Raw genomic sequence first — 26,056 nt, 5'->3', positions numbered from 1 at the left:
GCGTGTATCTAACGGCCGTTTCACACCGCGCATGTTAATCAATGAGTGCATTCACACCGGGAGAAGGAGCAGCGCGTGAGCGTCAGTGAAGCGGGGGTTTCGGCGTCGAATCTGTTTTTGCTGCACTGCTCACGGTAAATTAAAGTGAAAGCACACTTTTGATGGACAAAAATAAATATGATTTCACACAAAAAGTGCCCAAAATGCACAGAATAAGCATGTCTAGTGAGTTTTAACAAGAACTTGAGTAGGCAAATAAAAGAAAATAAAGACTCAAAAATATTTATAGAAGATTTAGGCTACCCGGTAAAAACTTGTTTTTAATTATTCAGTTTGGGTGAAAGTTGTGTATTATATTAAAAAAAACTAAAGTAAACTAGCCAGAAAATATTATACGTTCTTTTAGTTTATGTAACACACAGATAGCTACATAGGCTAGCACAACCCAAATCAAACCCGAGTGTGTGGTTTATTTGTGTGTTTTGTTTTTTATCCGCGGAGTTTGCAGTCTTGTAAACATATCGAAAGTATGACTGAAACTAATAGATTGGAGCAATTTTCTGGGTTGTTTTGTTGTTTAACATTTATATGCAAATGTTGTACACCTCCCCATTACAAACTTTCAAGACTATCAATGTTATAAATGACCAACTTCTAAAAACAAATGTATAGTTGTCTTTGTAAAGAATTGCTCGCTTGTATGTAGCTTTGGAGCTGTGACACTGTACAATTGCTTCCAGTGTGAATACTCTCGCGCGTCTGCAGCTGCAGTGACGAGGTAAGTTAGTTACGCTGACGCGCTGCTCAAGTGCCGCTCACGCATGCGGTGTGAAACGGCCGTAAGGCTGCATCGAAAGGTAACTTCGCGTCTGCTGCCATGTTGGATCCATAGGTATAAACAAACTGCTTTGGTGTGTCGCATAGACGTCGTCATCGTGTTGCTGCTCCCTCCCCGTTCTGTGATTGGTTCCCTAGATGAGGCGAAAATCTGGTCCATGGGATCCAGACTACCTAGCAGCGTGAATAAAATCGCGCTGCGGCAAGGTAGTATGGGGAAACTCAGGCTAGGTTATTGCTGCTCTCCCTGCTCTTATCCCTGCTAGGCTGCATGGATGCGCAGGGAGTTCTTGCCCAGAACAGAACTATACCACCAATCCTAACTGTATGCTAATTGTCAATCGTATTTGACGATAGTGGTCCTGACAGAAATGCATTCAGGTTTGGAACAACATGAGGGTGAGTAAATGATAATAGAATTTCATTTTTGGCTAAACTACTTTAATCTCATATCTTGTGGCATGCTGAGTGTAATAAAAGCACATTATAAATAAAAGTATTATTATTATTAGTAGTAGTAGTAGTATTAATTGGTATCAGTGGATGAGTCAGTGAAAGGAAAGTCCACATGGACATATTGCTACCTTGGTACAAACAGAATAGAATGTGTTGTGTATCTAAGCATGTTAATACACAACTCTTATCTGAACAGCAATTAAAAGCACATGTATAATTGGAAGGACACAGTGTGTCACAAAAACACCACGAGTTGCAATGACACACTCCATGCTTTTGGTCAGAATAAAAAGAGGTTTGTATTTTCTCTAAGGAACATACTCAGTTCCTGCAAATTACAATGAGAAGTTTGAAGAACAAAGACACTTAACTTTGCATATTTATTTCAGCTTTGTTCCAAAACCTAAGCTACTAGAGGGCTACAAAAGTTTAGAAGGTTAGACATCCTAACCATCATTGAAACTCATAAGTGACTGTTTTAAAATACAATAGGCAGAAGGCAACCTCACGCAACTCTATTGTATTTATTCCATGTTAACATGTTGCTAAGCTAAAAAAACGTGACACACTAGCACAAAAGTACTTAGCTACGGAACACCTAATGGGACTTTGAATTCGTTCACAAAACATTTGCATTTGCAAAACTATTGTGTTCCTCCTAGAAACTTTACATTCATACGCAAATCCAGCAAACAGGGAACATGCTCAGAACTTTGGCTAACATTCTGGCAAGGGTCATGAACAAACGTTCTTTCAGTAACATTAAGGAAAGTTAGTTCAAAATGATCTGGGGCCTGATGTATAAACATTGCGTATGCACAAAATGGGCATAGAAATATGCGTACGCACATTTTTCCACGCACATATCGGGATTTATAAAAAATAAACTTGGCGTAAATAAGTGCGCACCGTAAGGATGCTCTTGACCGTGCGTACGCACTCTTAGAGTATGTGTTTTGGCGACACCAACTGGCCCAAATAGCAATAACTATTTAAAATGAAAAACTTCTAAATTATCCTATTACATCACCCAATAAATCAAATTGCATCAACCTGAATTATCATTATAAGCATTCTTAACCAGGTGCAAATACTATTTTTTTGTAATGAATGGGCTATAAAAAGGTATGTGCGTATATAACATATCATCATAATGGATGCTCTAGCGCTGTTAGAAGACCTTGCTAATGACGCTCTACGGAGGGAGCGTGTTTTTTTTTGCTCATGATGATGATTGACTCATGAGCCGATTTCGATTCCCAAGAGCCATCCTCTTGGAATTGTGTTCTGAATTACGGCCAGTAACATGAACTGAGAAGTTACAACATTTTTATATTCAATAAATATAAATATTTGTTGTGGATGTGATGCTTTTGAACACTTCTCCTCTGGCATGCTGTCTGTGTTTTAATGTGTTAACTACATAGATAATTGCTTATCATGATAGCAGATTGTCTGAGAAAATGGTTTCGTGCAAATAATGCACAACAAGGTCTATCTGTTTCCATTAAAAATATAAATCAATTAAAATACTATTTGGCCAGTGGAATAGATTGAGAAAAACTTTCTCTGAAATGCATTTTGCACTATTTTATTTTATTTATTTAAAAAACAAGGGAAGGATGGGCTACTAAATGATTTTTATTAATGTAATGTGACGGCACATCCGTATTTCATATTTTTCTAATGTCTTGTACTGTTAAACATGTTATCATGTGGATGAATAATCATATGCAAATGATATGCAGATGAGGATATGCATAGTAAAACTAGGCGTTATAATCTCCATATTGGTTATTTCGGGGTGAAGACGCATATGCGCACAATCTTCCGCTGACTGGGATTTATAAAGTGAATTCTGCACAGGTTCTGGCATACGCACGGTTTTATTCTGTCTGAATATTTTTTTGTGTACAACATTTTTGGCTTTCGGGCGCACGTACACTTTTAGTAAGGATTCTACGCACAGTTTTATAAATGAGGCCCCTGGTTTTAAATAACGTTATGGAACATTTTTCTGAAAGATTTTAGTTGGACATTAGTCTAGCTATTTTTGTTGATGTATAAATGATATAAATGATATTTCTCTTTATTTTTACTGAGTGTGTCACATTGCATTCTGGGATTGCATTTATCCGTTAAAGATACATGCATTGCTTTCTTAGGTTTTATAGACTCAGCCATTTCACATACAAATAAACATGGAAAAATGAGAGTACAATTAAGCGTTTATTACAACACACACACACACACACACACAACGCAACTCACCTCGTATAAGGTCAGAGGTCATGTGCGGCCAGCTATAGGTCCGTACAAGCTGCCAATCAAAATCATCTTCCTGTGCCTGTCTGTATTCACAGAGGCTGGGGTCGGAGTCTTCCTCAAACGTGCAGCCAGCTAGAGAGAGAAATAACACATTTTTAGAAAAAAATTCTTGTGAAATTTTCTGAAAAGTCATACATTTCAACATTAATTCCTACTTGGGAAAGTGCAACAGAAGTCATTCTCTACTTGAAGTTGAACTTCACATTTTAACAATGGTTTCACATGTATATGGCAACACCCAGTGTGACAGTTAATGATTTCAAAGGCAAATAAGTATTTTAATAAAGAGCTTTTAAAGGTACAGTAGCAAAAACTTACTGCAACTGCAAGGGTCTGGGAGAGGTTGACAAATTATCATGTGATATTAAATTGCAGCTGTTTTTAGTGCAACAAACCTGACCAACATCATAAGAGGACTTGGGGGAGGAATATAAAAATTATTTGAAAAGAGTCAATTATGAACTCTTTAAACAACAAATAACCAAAAGCTCCACATTTTTGATCACACTCTGAAAACTTTTTTATGAGAACAGTGGGATGATTGTTGCTTTAGGCAGATGATGCATTTCTGTAAATAACTTGTGAGTTTGCTAGCTTTGTAGTGGAACCTCAGGGCTGTTGCGTTCGAGTAATTAAATATTCCGCACAAAACTATGGTTCACTTTGTAGCTGTAATCTTTCAGGGGTCTTGTTTCTTTCACTGAGAAGAAAGACTCTGTTTAAACAGGCAGAAAAAAATCTGGGTTTTTTTGGCTTATCTGACTCAAATCTGTTTAGTTGATTGCAGAGAGAAAAAATATATTGGGGATTTTTTCAACATATGGTCATTGAAAAAACATGCATTTACCTCTAAATTTTTGCAAAACTCCACAAAACCTACTTATACATTGAATTCACTGCAGTTTCCAGTAGTGTTGTTCAATTCCTGACCGAATCGTTCTTTTAAAGGAGCATTTCACCCGTGGGAACATTAATCTTTATTGAAAGTGGGCCATATATGTAGTCGAAATGTCAAATAAATTTCGAATTTGGTGCCTTCTTGACCGAGGAAAGACAGAAAGTAACTTAGGGGGCGCATTTGTATGGAAGACAACAACTCCCACAATGCACCACATTGCACAGCTCCGCAAGCCACTCCAACTAATCCAGAACACCACTTATGAGTTATCCGCCTATCAAAGAAATCACTCTTCCGTCTACAAGGCTAGCTACCACCAGAGCTTGAAATTCATTTCACAGAAAATTTCTAGTTAGTTGGCGAACTCATTAGTGAATTACTCCTCGTTTGTTTCTTTCGAAATGGTGAATTATTGCTTGATACCGGGATGTTCAGTCAGAACATATGCGGTGCGAAACTAGGATGGTTCACAACACAAACGTCCGTTTCCTCGTCAGATTCAAAGAATTCGTCCAAGAGAAATTGGCAACGTTGAAATTCTTTGCAGCAGACGGACTCTATCTCTGTGTCCGTAGGCGCACAGTGAGAGCACAGGCACCACCAGTCCGCCCAGCTCGAGCCAGTCCGGGCTCCTCGTCCGCGACAGGCAGCCGCCTCCTGTTCCTCCATCAGCCTCAGCTGCTCTTCGCTATATTGCGGCTCGTAAAAGTAGCCACGAACATCTGATTCGAGCATCAGACTTTCAAAATCCTCTTCTTCCATATCATATTGAGTACATTTCGCCATTGTCGTAACTTTACATCTGGCTCCACAGCGCCTGTTAGCTTAGCTTCCAAACAAGATGGAGGATATTTTTTTTAGTTTCAGAAAGTGAAGTCCCACCCACTGATCTGTAATAGGTCTGTAGCGTTCGTGCGTGCGTGCGTGGGTCAGGCCCTTCTAAAAAAGAAAAGTGGAAAAAAAGTAAACACAGAGCTCCTCTGACCCTTATTTCTGAATGCATTATTGTCTCGCGAGATCTGATGCGATATTTTGGCTGTCGTGGACGGTCATTTTAATAATGCAAATGAGGGGCGCGTTGATTGGTGGCAGGAAGGAGGGGGCTTGACACCGCAGGTAACTTCAGCATATCATTCCAAAATGACATCATGGCGCAAGTTGTGAATGAACCCGACCTGGCCGCGACCTACGAAATTCAACCATATATGTTTGAGCCAGACTCTGAACCAGAGCTGGAAACGGAAGATATAGAGTCAATGGAAGGACGTCTACATCAACATGTCTCTGAATGGTAAAGACAAGCATTTTGACTGAGACATACATTAACATCAGTAACGAGCTAAAACGTTTGTTGCTATTTTCTCCCACATAAGTTTACCTTTTATTTAATGTAGATTACATTAACGGAGATGTAGTCTAGCCTACTTTTTTATCAGCTTACAGTGGTTATAGAGATCAACGTTTGCTATTATGTGTTGTTTTTGCCTTGTTTCACGTTGTGGTTTTTTAGACATTCAATATTTTTCATCTACAGACATGTAACGTGATGATTCCTGTGTAAAATGTTTAGCGCAGACACCTAACGTTGAGCCAGTTGATAGGGTTGTTGGAACAGCGTCATTAAAAATGAATTTCATCCACTTGTCCCTGGTAGTTTGGTCCGTTTTTGGTAGAGAAAACACATTTGAATGTTGATTCTGGCAGTCAACCACAGAGCAACTCACGTGTGCACTACATTTCTGCATCTTTCTTGACTGAATATGAGGGGAGATGGGCAGGGCGGGCTTCCTGCAGCATATGTCTGCAGTGCAGTGTCCATATATGGTATATCATGCCCCGTCTTGACGTCAAGTCGGGGGAGAAATTAAAATCCCATATTTGAGTGCGCGTGCACGTGGGCTGGTTTACGAACCCTGGGGTAAACAAACGCTTCACTTTTGAATATCGGCTTCCTGGCCAATGTATAATCGTTACATACAACGCAATCATAACATACATTGATTCTCGTGGAAAAGTGAAAATTACAGGTTATGACTCCTTTAAGGGATACAATGATGGACTAAAGGGGAACTTTAACAGTGAATGAGTTACTGTAGCGGTTTTGAGGAAAGGATATGCAATAGCCATTTTTGTATTAGTATTGTTATTATTGGACATTGACTACACTGTCTAAACAAATGGATCTGTTTGGGTTTTATTACTTGTAAAATAACAGTGCGGACAGTCAGCCCTGAAAATTGGATTTGGAAAACCAATTGGAATCGTATGTAGTGTGAAGAAAGGCTAATCGCTTGCACTAAAACTAATGGTGCAAACGAAAAGACGCTCTCGCCTGTGAATGTAGTGATGTGGAATTATCTCAGGCGAAAATGATTGAGTACCACACCTGAACTCAGACTCCAGCTAAAAGCTTTTCTGTGCTTTTTGTTTCCCTTAATTGCATCTAATAACTCTGGTTTCCTCGGCTCTGTGTGTAAGTGGAGGTGTGTTTTTCGGCTCAATTAGTTCCAAGCTTGGAGGACGGTGAGGTAAAGACGGGTCAGGTAAATTGCCGTCACCTGCCAAACATCAACATCACAATAGAGACACTGAGACGAAACACGAACCTCGCGTAATAGACTCATCACCAGTGAGAGGTGACCCCCTCTTATGTTTGTCTGTTGGAAAACATGCTCTCAACAGAAGCTAATAATACTCCATCTAGAGTAGCAACTAAAAACAGAAGCACTCTCACAACAACATGCTCTCACGCTACATTACAGGTGGGAATTATAGCCAGACCCATGAAATTGGACCGAACTACTCACATAGACAGAAGAACATCTCAATAGATTCATGCACTCTCAGGCCCCTTGATTCTGATTCGTCAAATACACTCTTAGAAAAAAAGGTTCAATGGAGTCAACCAATCAGATGCAAGCATTCAACAGCCCCGTAGTATAAATAACCATGTGGGTTCTTGACTATTTTAAAGAAATAATTTTTAAAGAACCATTTATATCAGAAAGGATCTATATAAGGAAAACTGCCTTAAAGGTGACATACAGTATTATGCCGCTTTTCACAAGATGTAATATAAATATATGGTGTCCCCAGAACGTGTCTGTGAAATTTCAGCTCAAAATTCCCCCAGATCATTTATTATAGCTTGTCAAATTTGCCCCTTTTGTGTGTGAGCAAAAACGGTCTGTTTTATTGTGTGTCCCTTTGAATGCAAATGAGCTGCTGCTCCCCGCCTCCGTTCAGAAGAGGGCCGATTCTTTACATGAGCTTCATATACTCCGTCAATAACAAAACATGCGAATAATCTCACTCATCCAAAATCTCATAAATAACCAGTAGCGGAGTGCAGCCTTACGGAGAGACTCAGGAAGAGGTTGCAACTTTTAGAAGCACCTGGACGTTTCTGAATGGTTAGTGGATACATTTATGTAGTTGTTGTGGAGTTACATTGATTCCTCTCATCGACTTGCATGCACCGCATGTTTAACTTTTACACAAGTTGACACAGTTCCCTGAGGTTTTTATAGGACAGCTGCTGTGACATTTATTGGTCAAATAGTGTTCTGTGCTCGTCTGTGCAGCCAACGACAGAACAGTTTGCATGCTTTGATCGAACTTTTGCCATTGCGTTAGAACTGGTTACACTGTTGTCGCTTCCGAAAACCAAATGGCGGCGCCGTGGGTGGAAACATGCAGATTAAGGGGCGATAATATTATAATAAGAACCCCTTCCTACGTCAGAAGGGGATCGAAATCTGATCAGTTTTTTTTTTTACATGCTTGCAGAGAAATGCTTACCAAAAAAGGACTGGGTTGTCACTTTTCATGTTTTCTGGGTTGGTAGATGAACCGGGGACCCGATTATAGCACTTAAACACGGAAAAAGTCAGATTTTCATGATATGTCAGTCATGAAAAGTCAGATTTTCATGATATTTTTCATTTTCAATGGGTTATTATTATTTTTTTCTAGTGATAAAGTATGTTTACGAGGTGCTTAATTTATAAAAAAGTACTTAAAATTAAAATTGAAAACAAATTAATTAATTAAAACTAAATCCAAACAAAATATGATCCTGGAAACCCCTAAAATGTTCTATGTAGCGCCTGAAAGAACCCTCTAAATTTCTATAGAACATTTCCTTCTAAGAGTCTACACTATTGTTCAAAAGTTTGAGATTAGTAAGATCAGTCTGGCAAGAAATAAAAAGACTTTTCTTCTTTCTTTCTATTCATCAAAGACAAAAGTGGTTTACAAAAATATCAGGCAACACATCTATAAAAAGAAATGTTTATTTTCTTGAGCAAATGAGCATATTCTCCTGAAGGATCTTGTGACACTACAGACTGGAGTAATGGTTGCTAAAAAATTCCATTTTGCCATCACAGGAATACAATATATTTTAAAATATATTAAAATAGAAAACAGTTATTTTTAAGTTGCAAGAATATTTCATAATATTACTGTTCTGGTGGATTTGTTCAAATAAATACAGCCTGGTTGAGCATAAGAGACTTAAAAATTTAGAAAAAAATTAACTAAATTAAAGAAAACATTAAAAAAATCTTTCCGACCCCAAAATTTTGAACGGTATTTTTGTGTAATTTCTGTAAACTGACAGGTAATAATTAATCATTGTCAGTCATGCACTTTCTTAGCTTTGTTAGACTATGCTACATATATATATATATACCGGTACACACATATTGTCACAGTTGTCTTCTGTCTTCATGTCACGTGTCTTTATTAGTTCATCTGTAGCACCTGTCTTGTTAATCATCATCATCTGTTTCACCTGTCTTCACTAATCAATGTTCATCAGTCTCTGTATTTAGTTCCCTTCAGTTCAATCAGTCCTTGTCGATTGTTATTTGTGTTTAGAGTGTGTTTGTGAGTTATCCTGCCTGTCATCCTACCTGCATGTACCTGTATGTACCTGTGAGTAAACTTTAAGTAAATCGTTTGTATTGGAGCCTTTGGACTTTGAGTCTTCTTCAACCCACACCACACCGTGACACACATACACATACATATGCATGCATGCATACATACATGCATATATAGCAAATGAACACAATTAAATTACCTACTGCATCTGCTGTATTTAGACGAACACGACTTTGGGATGAACAGGACTAACAGAAACCTTTTTACAGTTTGTAAAAAGTTTAGCTCTCTGACATCTTCAACCATAATTATATTCGAGTCACTACAGGATTAAACGCTGTTTCTCTGAAAAGCTACAAGAGCAGCTCTCGAGAAAGTATTTCAGTTGTCAAAATTAAATAGCAAAGACAGGCTTATATTACATCGGTTTATAATCCTCAGCTGTCATCTCCAGTCATTTAAGAGCAGGATTTTCAGTTATCGGGGAAGGAACTTCATGTCATTGTAAACACAGCTTTAGAGTCAGTACTGCTTTCATCAGAGTATTCGGTCTGTGAAAAGCAAAGATAATGATTATTACAGAAGAGCTGTAAAGCTTTTATCACCACTACCGTGAAGAGTGAGAAATTATGATGTCAAAGATTATTATTGCTCGCTTTGTCTCTCTCTGTTCTTCTGGTGTGAAAGTATCACAGTGGTGTCACTTCAAACACACACACACACACACACTCCTCGTAGATTAGAAACGTTATATATAATGGTTCAATAACAGAACACTCTGATGAATTTAGTGAGTTTATTTATTCACCAGACTGATACAAAGCAGTCACTCCTAAGTTTGTGTGTCTTTTTAGATGATTCATCAGTTGTTACTATGTGCCGCATGTGAAATTATTATTATTTATTATCTAAACATTCAATTCAGATTGCAAAATCACATTAACAACTTATGATTCAAAGTGATTCAAGTCACATATTCGATTTGGAACAGGAAATGCTGGTTGGTCAGTTCTCAGTTACATTCCAGTTACAAAATTTGTTTCAGAAAGCAGCATTGTGTGGAATCGCTTTGCATTTGTATCTTTATATACTTCACATAAAGTATGTTTTTGACCTTAGTAAGCGCATTGCCTCATAGCAGGCTGATTTCTGAAGGTGCTAAAGAGGCTGTCTGACTCCGTGCCAGACCCCGTTCATGGGCTATGGTGAGGGTGGCTCCGGGGCCCACGCTCCTTTTGTTTGTTTACCTTTCCATCTGTTACTTTAATAATGCAGAGGCCTTACTCCACTCTCAGGCATTATGAGCACACAGCTCATCTCAAACTGCCTGTGGTGTGTCTGCCTTCATTTTCAGTCCAGTTGTTGACTCATTTTGAACTACGCTGTCCAGACCAATAACATATACATACACCTGACAAAGGTGTTATTTGCAGCACTTATTAGTTGTGATTCTTGACATTTCCCATTCAAACAGCAATTTACAGTAGTGTCTTGAATACTGTCTGTATGAATGTGCAACAGGAGTCAAATCAGTATTCTCTTACAAGTACCACAGCAGTGACAGTGACCAAAGTACGTCAATAAAACTGAAAAGTCAAGACGAGTCCAATCGAGCCGCGAGTTCATCTGTCAAATCTTCATTAACCGACAGCAGCTTTTATATCAAGGTGGAGAGCGGGAGAGCGGGCGGGCGAGCGAGCGAGTGAGCGAACTAACGAACGAACGAACGAACGAACCCAGGAAGGAAGGAACCCATGAATCTGTTTGCATTCAGGTTGAAGTCCCCACTAGGATAGAAAAACATGTACACACATTAACAATGTGTATTTTAAGTGTATCCATATACTTATAATAATTTATAAATATTTATTTAACCACAATTAATTTTGTTATGACTACATTACATTAAATATGTTAATAATAATAAATATACATTTTATTCATCCTCTGGCCCCATTGGAAGTTTGCTGAGCCCCCCTAGTGGGCCCCAGCCCCCTGATTGAGAACCACTGTGCACTAAAAAGTCTTTGATGACTGCGATGAACACTTTTCTTTTAAGGTGACCAGAAGTTAAAATAAGTTCATTGTCTCGAGACCCCTGCATTCTGTTGGATCCAGGTGTTTCTGAACGCATGATTGATCAAACACATGCACTATCACAGTCACTGTGGCACTGTCTGAAAGTGGGAGTAGAATTTGCTCAGCTCTTTTAACTGCATTGTGTTGACATTCCACTGATGTTCCTCATTAGAGGAAGCTTTACCCATGATCCTTTGGTTCTTCAAGTGCTCAGTTATGAATTTAATGAAATTCTAATTATTTAATACTGTGTTTTCATGTGTGTGTGTGTGTGTGTGTGTTCCTTGAGGAAATGTTATTGCTCAGATGTAGCACTTTAATAGCTCAGGAAAGTTAATAAAGTATTTTATATTTCTTTGAAATATCAACTAAAATTACTTTGTAAAAAAAAAAAAAAAATAGAATCAGCTATAAACTTGTGGATAAATGGCTCAGATAATTTGATGAGAAATGTTCATATTGCGTTTATATTGAAATATCTGACTTTAAATTCTTTAAAATCTGTACACAGAGTGAGACTTTGTTGAGAAACAGCTAAGTTGCTCATGAAAGAAAGGAAAGAAAGAAAGAAAGAAAGAAAGAAAGAAAGAAAGAAAGAAAGAAAGAAAGAAAGAAAGAAAGAAAGAAAGAAAATACTACTTTTAATCAGCAAGGACACGTTAAATTGATAAAAAAATACAGTAAAGACATTCATAATGCAATTACAATTCAATTGTAATAATAATTAACAAGATTACAGTTTGGTGAGCATAAGAGGCTTCTTTGAAAACACTCACACACACACACACAAGTCTGGTTCACTGTCTTTGTGGGGATTTGTAAGTTGGTCATTAGATGCTCCAAACTGGTCACCAGCTGATCCAAAAAAAACAGCTTGACCGTCATATAGCTAGAATGACTGGATTCTTTCTGGCCCAAGAAGGTCTAATGATCAGTTTAGACCAGCTAAGAAACCAGCCACCATGTTCAAAACCAAGATTGACTCAATGGAAAAACATGCCTTTACCCACATTTTTAGAAAACTCCAAAAACATTCTTTTTTCAATACAATTCATTGCAGTTTTCATCTAAAATGAACACTAGTGGCAGAAAATTATGATTACAGGGACAGATTGTCGATTAATAAAGTCTTATTTTCCTAGCACAATACTGTATTATGACCTCAAAATACTTTTACCATAGTGCACGATTTGTAAACTAATACATTTTGATGTCTGCATCACATAACTAGCTCCATATTTATTAGAGGTGTACATTGCATCTGTGCACAAATATTAATTAATAGTTAGGGTACGTTTACACGACAACGATATGCTTGAAAACCTGACTTTTTCCATGTTTAAGTGCTATAATGGGGTCCCCGGTTCATCTACCAACCCACAAAACGTGAAAAGTGACAACCCAGTAACTTTGTTTTGGTACGCCTTTCTCTGCAAGCATGTCAAAAAAAATAACCGATCAGATTTCGCTCCCCTTCTGACGTAGGAAGGGGTTGTTATAATATTATCGCCCCTTAATCTGCATGTTTCCACCCACGGCGCCGCCATTTGGTTTTCGGAAGCGACAACAGTGTAACCAGTTCTAACGCAATGGCAAAAGTTTGATCAAAGCATGCAAACTGTTCTGTCGTTGGCTGCACAGACGAGCACAGAACACTATTTGACCAATAAATGTCACAGCTGTCCTATAAAAACCTCAGGGAACTGTGTCAACTTGTGTAAAAGTTAAACATGCGGTGCATGCAAGTCGATGAGAGGAATCAATGTAACTCCACAACAACTACATAAATGTATCCACTAACCATTCAAAAACATCCAAGTGCGTCTAAAAGTTGCAACCTCTTCCTGAGTCTCTCCGTAAGGCAGCACTCCTGTTTATGAATTTTTTTTGTTTTGTTATTGACAAAGTATCTGAAGCTCATGTAAAGAATCGGCCCTCTTCTGAACGCAGGCGGGGAGCAGCAGCTCACTTGGATTTAAAGGGACACACAAAAACGGACCGTTTTTGCTCACACCCAAAAAGGGGTAAATTTGACAAGCTATAATAAATGATCTGGGGGGAATTTTGAGCTGAACATTCTAGGGAAACCATAGATTTATATTACATCTTGTGAAAATATGGGCATAATATGTCACCTTTAATGTATACATTGAACACTATAGTGTTGTCTAACATTCAATTATTACATTCCTGTACCTAATTACTACTGTTAGACCAGGGGTAGGCAAGTTCGGTCCTAGAGAGCCGCTGTCCTGCAGAATTGAGTTCCAACCCTAATCAAACACACCTGAACAAGCTAATCAATGTCAAAGCCCGTCTACGGAAAGCCTGGCCACTCCCTATTAAGTCCTATTGTACCGACTTTTTGGTTGTAGTTCCACCAGAGTTCCACTGGGGGCAACAGTCCGAGTGCAAAATGAATGGGAGTCTATGGGGCTAAACGGCTAAATTTGTCTTTTTCACCCGATTGTCATTGAGAAATCTTAGATTTGAATGTAGGTTTTGCAAGTCCAACATGGGTTATAGGTCGAAAGTTGAATGAACGAGTACTTATGTCCTTTCGATTTCTTACAGGTTGAGTTGTTGTTGCCCATAACACGCTAGCATTCTGCTAATGGACGCTGATTGGTCAGTGAAGGACTGATTACGACCAGAGATACCGCTTGATGGCATCGTGGCATCCGAAGCGGGACCACACATGTATTTACCTGTGTCAGTTGTGTAGAAGATGCCTCGAGAGAAAAGAAAGTGCAGAACGCAAAAGCATAGACATAATAAATACATAGACGCCCTATTGGCCGCTTTGGAACCTTGCTGCGATAGTATTCTTATTGTGGAAAAAGCATTTTCTGTGATTGACCCGATTTTAGCAATAACAAAGATAACTGATGGATCCTTTATCTATGGTAATACGATATGGTACAACTACAGTGCAGTGCAAGTAATAGTAAATAGTTTAGTCAATAAAATAAACAAACAAACAGTACAGCAAATAAAATAGTAATGAAAAGGCTATATAAAATATAGGCTATATAAAAAAAAATGACACAACCCTGTCTATTTTTCAGTTTTATTGATCAGTAAGAGACATTATAACAGTATAAGTAGCCTAAAAGGTATAAGAAGAGTTATCCAAGACAATAAATAAAGTAAACGATTCAGACACAGCAGGATACAACGTTAAAATAGCCACAATATAAAGTTACGAAACTTCACTTTGCCGTCAGCCAAAACGATTTGCCAGCGAACAAGATTAATGAGACCAAAGATCGCCCGTTAGATATACACAAGACCAATTATATGTCATGTTTAACCACAAACGTCAGAAGCACTAACCGAGTAAAGGCTGTTCCAGGCGGGGTGCAGAGCGCTGAGACCCCGGTAAAGGCTTGGATATCACAACTCCGAAAACGTCAGATCAAATTTTTAAATAAGCGCTATCTTTATAAATAAACCACATATTTGAGCTTTCAACAACTACATTGTCGACTGAAAAACTATTAAAACTACATTTCGTGACACAATAACAGTAGTATTTTTAAATTTCGCGGCTTCTCTAGTCTGTCTATGCGCGAAAGCACCAGTGACTGAAGGATTGCCGTAAAGCAGGTCTCTGGTCGTACGATGTGTATGACGTCATTGACATTTTAAAAGACTTTTTAAAGCAAATAAGTGACTCTAAAAAATCTAACACCCAGCAATGTGTAATTTCTTTGCATCTTCTTTCGAATACAACATTCGAATTACTAGACAAAAAATTATATCCTGAGAAAAGTGGATTTTTAGGGGTATTGCTCCATAGACCTCCATTCATTCTGCACTCCGCCTGTGAGCGCCCTCATATGGACCCAGAGTGGAACTGCAACAGTTCAGAACCCGGAAGTTTAATGTGAGTGGGAGTTCTCCCCATATTAGACTTTCTCTGTCAATGTCTTCAGGATTACTAAGGCTATAGGCAGGAAAGGTTTTTTTCAGTGTTGGAGCCAAACTCTGCAGGACAGCGGCTCTATAGGACCGAACTTGCCTACCCCTGTGTTAGACCTTACTTTATTTGTCAACTTGGTTCTATTGTATTTATCTATTCTTGTAATTTGTGTATTTGTTCTTATTTTATTACTGACTGTTCACTTGTCTTTAATAATGTTTAAACTTTAGTAGTTAGCCTAGTAGTTTTTGCTGTTGTATCAAATTATTTAAAGTATCTCAAAAACCATAACATGATCCGAACCGTGAATTTTGTGATCCATTGCACCACTAATATTTATGGCTTTTCTTGCTCGGTAGCTCACCTGGTACCTGAGTCCCAGTGGTGATAAACTGCATGGTTGCTTCAGAAAATCAGTTTGTATCTCACATTTGCTGTTAGGTTTAGTGTAAGTGGTATGTTACAGTAACATTTTGGCACTATTCATTTCATTTCCAAGCTGCCGCACTATGTACAACAACCAAAGTAATAAAACGTTGCCAGATTCACATTTATCTGTTTTGGAACCTGCTTTTAGCGCCACTCACTTGACATTTCACTTTGAAAGTGTCACAAAATGTGAAAGAAGCAACATAATATCATTTCGCAGAAATATCGCCACAGGCGACAATTTTTAAAACTCATTGCTGTCTAGAAAAGACTACTGAGATCTCATTTGTGATTTTTCTTTCCTGTGGGGTCAGTACTTACGCTACATGTTAAACACTTGTGGAAAGGTTTGATTGCCTGCCGTTTCATGTGTCTGTATGACTGTGTGGGTTGTTGATGGCACAAATGTTCCACTTCCCTGTTTTGAGATCTGCTGCATAAAAAACCTCAACCGTTTTCCCAGAGCAGCATTCTCGCTGAAATGTCACGATAGATTAGGATAGAATAATTTCTCTTTAGTATTTTGATCCTTGTGGCATGCTAATTAGAAATCGCAAAAATGAAAACCAGCCGACACAGCCTCTCATCAGCCCCTTTAAAACAGTACCTGACTTTACTTCGTCAAAGCTGTCTTGTGTCTCCAGACAGCCCTGAAAGATGTGGTGAGACAGAACAAAGCGCCGTAAATAAATAACATAGTGTGAATGTTGCGGCCGATACTTTGAAAACAAAGGAAGTAATTTGCAGAACACCGCATCCTGAAAGTTGAAGTGGCGAAGCAGGTATACGTGCGTCGGAGCTGTCTTTGATGTCTGAGAGCGCAGTGTGGCTTTATGGCTTTTCTTTGAAGGCAATAGTTTGTTGGAAGGTTTAATATCTGTCCTGAGGTTCCCATTTGTAGGGCTGTCATAAATCTGATCATCACTTGCAGCAAAATGGAAGAAAGGAATAAAAATAAGTGTTAAAAAACCATAACTAAATCAGAGACAGAGACATAAGCGTTGTTCTACAGGTTAGGCAGCATGTGTTGCTTTCGAAAACGTATTTTTGACCAATTCTAAGCAGTGTTAATTTTGTTGGCGAATAATTTACATCAACATTTTTTCACTGACAAAAACGAGATGATAAATAAATAAAAAACAGTTTTGGATGACAAAAACTGTGACGAAAATCTACTGACATTTTCGTCAACTAGGCCTAATAAAAATGAGGTGAAAATGTCTGGGAGGGGAGTTTTGGGATGATATCCCGTCAGAACTGAATTCCTGCGTGGTAGATGTGCACATTTGAATTGTAACGTGCTGATCTACCGGCAGGACATAAGTGGCATACACTTGTTGCATGGCTCATAAATTATTAAAAATGTAGACATATGGATAAAAAAAACCGTCACAACACGAAAGAGAGCTCAATTCAGTCTGGTTTTCTGTGCGCACACAGAAAGCCATCTCTCCGACAGCGCATAAGTTCTGAATTGAGCTCTCTTTTGCATCTTTTTGCGCTTGAACAGACAAAAACACACAATTATGTCAACAAGGGTAGAATAGGACTGGTTACATTAACACCAAACTCTATTCAAATCAAATGTTACTATACTGTGTATTTTAATATGGCTGGAAATTTTTTTTTGATCCAATTAGCATCTATGTGATTTGACTGTCTCCGTTTACATATTGTCATGTTTTCGGCATTCAGCAAATTGTTAGCATAGCAACATGCTAATGGCAAGCTTTGTCCACCTTAATTTGCGACCCAGAAGTAAGTTATTTTCTGTGAATGTGAGCCTTCCGATGTAATGGTTTGTTGCACAAATAGTTTTACAGCTACTCTGTAAAACGATTTGTGCTACAAACTAGTGTGTTTGATTATTATTATTAAAAGAATATGATAAATAGCCTACCAGTTTGCAATATCAAGCAGCATAACAGACTGTTTTCGAACAGTGAGTGTGTCCGTACTGTACTGTATGTGTGGGCATTTAAGTGGGATAGAGCGAGAGCAAGAGATGTGCTTTTCCATAATAACTAATAAATGCAAAATATATAATAAAACGCAATTTTGTGGCAATTTTTTATTTATTTTTTAAATAATTGGTCGTTTTTATCTTATTGTTTACTATATTTATTTGCTCTGTCAGTGGCGTTGTGGGTTTTAGTTCTGTGGGCTGTAAAGACCTTTGAAATAACTGAAATAGTTTGGCGAAGTGATATGGAAGTGTTATGCGGTCAAGACCTGCCTGGAACTACTTTAGCCATGTGTTTTCCAGAAAATAATTGAGTGGTGCAGGTATGACATCACGCTGTAGGCCAAAACTCGGAAGCGAGTTAGCATTTTAGCACTTCCAGATCCATCGTCCCGAAGCCAATGGGTTTTTTGAATCGGGTTTTGGTTAAACGGGTTTTGGTTAAATGGCTGAAAAAGGTCTGTGGTGAACACAAGACACTTTCTCGTTTTATTCTACGACATAAAATACATCAATATTACCCCACTCGTGAATTTCATCATCACGCCGAACATGTTAAGCTCAGTCCATTTTTACAGCCTCATTATGGTTATAATTGTGCTCTTACAAACTATTCTAACGTTCAAACGTTCTGGGAAAATGTTTTTTAGATAAAAACTGAAAGAGTTGTAGAAGCTTAGTGGTGGTAAAGTTGAAGTCGTGGGACCGTGGTGTAGTTCGTTTATAGCCTATCTTAGCTTTTTACTTCTGGCAACTGCATTTAGGCTTCAAAATTCATAAAGGTTTCGTTCATCTGTGATAATAATGTCGATGGACAAAACGTGCAAGTATCATGAACTTTTGTTGATCACAGAGCTTGTTTTTAGCGATAATCCAAAAGCCTATGGAAAAATCCTATTGGGTTTTTGTCGAGGGAACCAGCGAGATGCTAACTGCCGATTGGCCTACAAAGTGACGTCACTTTGTAGTGGTTTAAGTCATAAGTACATAAGCCTCAAAGGCTTTTTAAGAAAGGAAAAATTATCCATTCAAATCGATTAAAGTCTCCCATGTGCTTTGCATGCAGTGCGCAATTTATATGATACATGGAGTGCTGTCTATTGAGTGTTTTAAATGAGTCACTTATGAGGTTCCATTTTAATGCTGCTTTAATAGGCAGCAAGGCAGCTCACTAGGATTTGGAACAAAGCCATGCTGTCTCTTCTCTCGGAGTAACTCACTCAACTTCAATGAGAAACATTGGTGTGTTTTGTGGGCCATAAAGACAGTAAATATTTGTTGTTTGGTATTGTTTCTGCTAGAGGGCAGAGTGTTATTGATGGGTAAGTATAAGATATGAGCTATCAACGTATGCCAATTACTTACAGTCAAACAGTTACAAATGACTCCCCTTTCCCTGCTAAACAATTTGTCTCAGTGCTGGATGGGAACTAATTTTCTTTATGGCTCCCACGCGTGACATGTCCATCAGCCAATAATGTACGAGTAGCACTGGCTGACTCGAACTGATACGCTTGCAACTATTTCAGCACAGTCGTAGCAACACAAATGCTGATCGTAGCTTGTTTAGTCAGTCTTCACCACACCAACTGACATTTCATCCCAAATGTGGCTATGCTATTAAGCTATTCGTTTTAACCTTCTTCATCTTTATGATATTTCAGAACATTTATATACTGTTATAGTTTTTATCAATATTTTGAATTAGCTTTATCTTTTCAGTTTTCATTTTAATTTTGGTTTAACTTTTAGTAACTTTTTATGTGTCATTTTTGTAGGGTTTTTTCGTCTTTACTTCAACTCTTTTTTTTAAAAGTTGCCAGCCACAACCAGCATTTATTTTTTTATCATTTAGCCCAAACTTTCATGGCTACCAGAATATTTTGTTTAAATATATGAACTTGCAATACATCAAAAGAAATAACCGAGCTTCTGCTTTTATACAACAACATCAAAATGATTCTAGCTTCATGCATTCTTTTTTTATCAACACTTTAATGTGGGTACATTTAATTTAAAAAAGACGATGGCTAAAACATAGATGAAGTAGATCGTGTCCATCAACACCCTCAAATTTTCACAGTCATACATCGTCCTGGGTCAATGCTTTATACGGTAACGTTAGGCAGTCTTGATTTATATGTTGCAATGAAAATGCTTTTATTGATTGTTTCTGCTTCTTTTTTGCCAGTGTTCTGATCCGGAGATTCTGTGCTCTTTTAGAAGATTTAACTTATTTCAGTTATTCATTTATTTACTTTACGTTTATCATCTAATATGTATCTTATTTCAGCTTTATTTCAATTGATGAAATCTATTTTTAATAATATGTTAATAATAACAACACTGCAGCTATGGTTAGTAATCTATTTCATGTCATTGTGGAGCATTGATGACTTAAAATTTTAAAACCAGATGTCCTTCTGAGTAAGTGTTAGAAACACAGGAAAGTTGAAAAAATCCTGGTCTACTCTGCTCAATCATCTCCAAAGTAACCTCCCAACAATGCCAGTGTAATCTATCATTTGACAGCTCGCATAGGCTCTGAAGCTCGGCCTCCTCACAGTCGGAGGTGTAAAGCATGTGTGCGCTCCTGCTGTCTGAGGTAAGTTTAGTCCGGCGGGGAGTCCAGGTGTTTATCAGAGACTGTGTGCTTCCACTGCTGGAACGTTGAGATTTTGTCTACTGTCAGTCTGAAGCGAAAGCTAGAGTTATGATGGCACTGAGAAGGGAATTACACATTTATGATGGCGGTTACAAATTGTGTTCTTGTGTTTACAGCAAAACAGCGTCTGGAAAAACTGACCCAAATACGGATAGTAAAAGTGAAGAAGACTACACTTTTATCTCTGAGAACAGAGAAAAGACTGAGACGCAAAGATCTAGTTCACCAGTTAATGATTTAACAAATATTCACAAGTGGGATACAATGCAAATCAAGTTATAAACTCACTCAAAATCCTGTGGAACTTGATATGCTGCCTAGTCACAACCAAGAGCATGATAATTATATAATGAAACATTAATATTAAAATAATATAAATCAATTATTATATTAACAAAAGTGTGCTCAATTGTATTGAATGTGCACATGGTAGCATACTTATAGTATATATATTTTTTTAAATGCACTTGCAGATAAAAATGATATTAATTAAATAAAACGCCACTTAATTGTACTTGGAAACTTTTAAAAAGTGGACTTTGAATAATGTAAAATTATGTTCTTAGAATATTTTGTTGCGATTCAAACATGCACACTTATTTTAATGTTTGACTAACATAAAAAATAATTATGTTATGTATTATGTAATTCTATATAATTTTAACTGTAGTGTGTTATTTTGATATTACATTAAGCCCTGGTTTCACAGACAATGCTTAAGCCTAGTCCCAGACTAAAATGCATGTTTGAGTTGTTTTAACTGAAAGCAATTTGACATGTCAGTGCCATTGTTTTGTCTCAAGATGCACACCAGTAATGTGTTTTTAAGGCATGTTTATAAAAGCTATATGTCCTAATTGAACTAAGGCCTAATCCTGGCTTAATCTAAACCCTGTCTGTGAAACCAGGCCTCAGTTCACACTTAAGTAGTTATATTATTTTATAGTTTATTTTATGTAATATGTACTCTGTTTTCACAAGGAAGTCATAATTTTTTATGATGCTTTAAATCAAACTGTTAAATGTTGACCGATTTTCTATTGTGTAAAGCACCATATAAATAAAACTGACTTGACTTAATTAAGAAATAAGAACGTTATGAGGTCAAAAATTAATGAGATCTTTGGGACAAAAATAGCCCCAAAATGAATCAAAATGCCCCAAAATTCAAGTGTCGGTATGACTGGAAAAAGACCATCGATGCAGAGCGTTTCAGCACCACCTCACCTTATGTTCCAACCCCATATCAATTATTCACAGACTCTAGATTAAAATTTACGACTGAGCTCCCAGACGTGTTCTGGAAATGAGCTCCATATCATTGTCTGACCATCTGTTAGTTTCAAACTTTTTGTGACTGTTCTACTCCCTTGACTGACATAGTGACACTTTCCCAACTTCTACTGTCACACGTCCGATGACACTTTCACACTAGTAGTCTCAAAAGGGGCAAGGTGAAAATTGATTTTATTTCTTTTCTCTGGATAGTGTTATGTAGAGTATGGTTATATGTTTTGGAATTGTTTGTACATTGCTCCTAACTGATTGGCTCTATGATCTGACAAGTTCTGCACAGAACAAGCCATTGGATTTGATAAAGTGTGAAGTTTGTGCCAGATACATACATACATAGTATTTATTTTACTTACTTACACTTATTGGCAAAGATATTCTAAAGCACAACTGTATACAACACTTAAAAATTCTGAATGTATCACTTTTGAACAGATGGGCATTCTTAGACACAAAGAAACAAATTCTACACACATTTTGTACTCCTTTCTCTGGTGTTGTAAAAACAATAAGAGAGGCTGCTGTTTAACTACTTGCACGAGTTGTTATGGCATCTATTATTTTGATACCATATTCAGATGTATCTGCCCTTAAACGACATGTAGCTTTGGCCAGAACAGTCAGAAAAGTTTTGGTCAAAAGCTAAGTTTAGAGTTTTGTTCATATCCCTAACCTTACATGAGCAACAGTGATAATGCTTGCCTTAGCAAACGCCACTAAAACACTTCATAGTGATCTAGAAGTAGCAATTACTGTGTTTCCTCTTAACTGGTTACAGGAGGCTTTTTAAAATGTTATTCTGTTTTAACAGACTTTCAGTCCTTTATTGGCACATTAACATTTGTTTGGTACAACATATACCTCAGTCAGCAGACAAGCTGAACTCCTGAGGGAAAGTGTTTTAAGAAAGCAAGAGGAAAGATGGGGCGTCATCCTCTCGGCTTCACATCCATTACCCTCCGATCTGCCGCGGGGAGGAAAACATTAGCGAAGAAAGAAAGAAAAGGAAGGAAACGCGGCTGTCATTATAAGTGCCACCTTCCCATTTTTCATTTAGTCTGTTCTTTTTTTTCATTCCACACAGTGAGAAATAAATTAGAGCAATGACTTGAGCTAAACAAACCTTTATTTGGTGGCTTTATTTGGTGGTTCTTCCCCGTTACACTTTTATTGACATATAGGCATCATGAATAGAGCGTTAGAGAACATACACCGCTAATCATACTCATTATCGCTCCGTCACCATGATTTAGCACCTGCACACTTCTCGGAAGGAGAGGACGACGACAGAGCTCGAAATATGAAATTTTCATATTGCCTTTAGGGGAAAATGAATTTCTCTTTCCTTTGAAAAGAGGTGAAAGAGGTTGAGTTGACGCTTTTAACTGCAGTTAGAAAGGTGTCAGCTGCTTGGTCTATTCACTGACACCATCAAAGCACTTCTGAATGTGTCTCTATGTGACTGCTTTCAGATTCATGAGTTTGCCACTTTTAGACTTACTGCTTTCCTCAAAACTTGTCTTATGCTAGAGCATTAAGATTTTCTTTAGGGCCCGTGTTGAGTGCCCTGAGAAGTGCACCGGAGACTTCACTTGAATGTCACCAATAAAATCAGTTGTCATAAAGCTTGGCAGATGCTGGACGGTAGAGGGATCGGATATATCATTCCCTGCAAAGCACACATTAAACTAAGTCATTTAGGACACATTCACAGTGCAGCTGAAAAGGATTGTCTCTCTACTTCAAGCGTTCTATTCAGTGAAAAGCAAATTCACCAAAAAAATCCACTTACAAACATTACATCTGTGTAGTGTGTACTGTACTGAACTGAACTGAACATCTAGTGTTAATGCAATGATGGATATATTTTCATGAAAACAATAAAAAAGAAGCCAGGAAATGTTTACAAAACAAGTAGGTTTTTTTTCATCAAATGTAAAGGAGGTTTAACTAAAATATTATATGAACTCTTTTATTTTACATTAAAAAATACTAATAAAAAAAGCATGTAAATCCACTAAGAAACATGCGTGTATAGGTCTTTGACAATTTAATAGTATATACTGTATATATATATATATATATATATACACATACAAACACAATTTTTTTAGCTGCAGTATGCCAGCATTAAAATTATTTTTTAATTATTTTACAGCAATAAATATCAAAATAACATTAAAAATTAAACTTCAAAACTAAATCAAATTATAGATTACAATAACATGGTAACAGTAACAGTGTCTGTCTAAACTAAACTCTGTCTCTCAGTAATAAGTTAGATTTGTAAAAACTGAAAAAATAAACACAATAAAACAAGATTATCTATGTGCTTATACACTCCATTCTGTAGAATGGGTCCAAATACAGTTTTAGGAATATTTTATTTATGCAGTAACAAGATTGCGTGCAAAATGTGAGACATAGCTACAAATGATGTATTTGGTCATTTAAATGAGCAAACCTGCAATTATGCATAATGTTAATTCTTTTGCATTGTTGGAATTTGAGATCATATTAGTACATGTAATACATTAATACATTGTTTAAGGAAAACTGTGTTTTTGTCACCACCATCTGGATCATGAATAGCCTGGATGCCAGCCCGAACCCCGCCCACAACATTTTTTGGTGGGGAAGTTCGGTCTGGACTCGATCCATTGAGGAGTAATTATGATCGGTTCAGAAATCGTCGGACCAATCAAATTGCCAGGGCAGGCTTTATATGATATATAGATGTTATAATTTTCCGCTATCGCGTCTGTTGTAAAAGAAATCGACAGCGCATTAATTTTAAAAGACGAACAGAGAACTGCAATCAAGGCATTTGTCGATCGGAAAGATGTGTTTGCCGTCCTTCCTACGGGATTCGGCAAAAGTTTATTTTATCAGCTGGCTCCGATGGTCGCTAAGAAGATGGGACGCAATGAAAACCCTGTGGTCGTTGTGGTTTCCCCTTTGGTCGCACTCATGGAGGACCAAGTAAAAGAAGCAACACTCATTATTTTACTACTTCTACCAGCGTGTGTGCAGTTGAGTTCTGTTGACAACTATGCGTAGCTCAACATACGTCACTTACTGCGTTGCTCTGATTGGTTGTAGGTCTATCCAATTGAGTGCAGAGTTTTTTTTTTCCTGGTTCGGTTAAGACACGCCTCATAATCAAAGCCCTATGGAGCAGTATCAGACTCACATTCTGACTAGAATATGAGTATGACGAAGTCAGGCTAGGTCATGAAGGAAAACCATTTGAGAATCTCTGTCATATAGGACTGTACTGACAGCCATAAGCAAGAATATTTAAATAAATCTTCTTGCTGTACTGTACTGTACTGTACTGCCTCCTTTGACTCATACTCATGATCTCTCAACAGAGAGTTTTCCCCAGCTATTCTTTAGAGGTTAATTAAGATGAATTGAATATATCTAACTCTTCTCTCCAGAGATCACAAGACACTTTTTTTCTCCATCAAACTGCTCCAGACCCTGCAGGGTTGTCAGAGTTACTTTTTTAAAGTTTCCAATGAAGGACACACAAATGACAATGTGAGAGCCAGCTACGGCCCCATTTATTACTGGCAATAACATATGCTTTGGTGACCCGATCACAAGTGGCCAGTCGAGACAGATTGGCATTTACACCTGGGATTGACATGTGTTTCAACACATGTGATTGATGTGACCACTTGTGATCAGATTTCATTGATTTAAAACTACATGCATTTCACTTTACCTCAGCATGTCACTGGATGTTTTTCGCTGCTCTCTAGGATGCATTAGCATTTACACTACAAATGCGATTTCAAATGTGGTTTCTGAGCGATTTCAGTGATCGGATTACAACTGACATTATTTACAACCGTGACCAGATCATTCAAGATGGATGTTCATACCAAGCGTAAATGGAGCATATGTGATTCACACAGTCGAGAGTGTGGAAAAAAACTCAACATAAATTCCCTCATTAAAGGGGCCCGTAATAACATTTCATATAATGGCTCATCAACCAAAATCCATCTATTCAGAAAGTTGTCTTACAAACAGAAATTAATGTGTTTTTAATGTGCAATCTATTTTGATAAACTATAATTCCTCCAAGACTTGGAAAACAAGACTTGCTAATTCATTCTTCAATTACTGTTGCGCGCAATCCCCAAAAGCAATTTAACAAATTGTGTTGCTAACTTCGAAATACATGAACAATTTAGCAGTCGTGATGGTGCTTTTCGATTTCTCTGTCTTCTAAGAGCATGACATTAAAATAAAGAGTGTTTTAACAGCTCTTGTGTGGAA

At 37.6% G+C, this 26,056-nt stretch overlaps 1 protein-coding gene across 1 annotated transcript in view; it reads right to left on the bottom strand.

Annotated features, from left to right (window-relative positions):
* The window catches only part of ptprua (protein tyrosine phosphatase receptor type Ua), a gene marked incomplete at its 3' end in the record, with an annotated part of 264,930 nt that overhangs the window by 164,777 nt on the left and 74,097 nt on the right, over positions 1–26,056 (bottom strand). Inside the window, exon 2 of the mRNA XM_056243301.1 lies at positions 3,565–3,693. Coding sequence (XP_056099276.1) covers positions 3,565–3,693 — 129 coding nt within the window. The remainder of the gene's footprint in view (positions 1–3,564; positions 3,694–26,056) is intronic.

Source organism: Rhinichthys klamathensis, unplaced genomic scaffold (genome assembly GCF_029890125.1).
Source record: "Rhinichthys klamathensis goyatoka isolate OS25496 unplaced genomic scaffold, OSU_Roscu_1.1 h1tg000785l_1, whole genome shotgun sequence".
NCBI lineage: Eukaryota > Metazoa > Chordata > Actinopteri > Cypriniformes > Leuciscidae > Rhinichthys > Rhinichthys klamathensis.
This window is presented reverse-complemented; position numbering and strand designations above follow the sequence as displayed.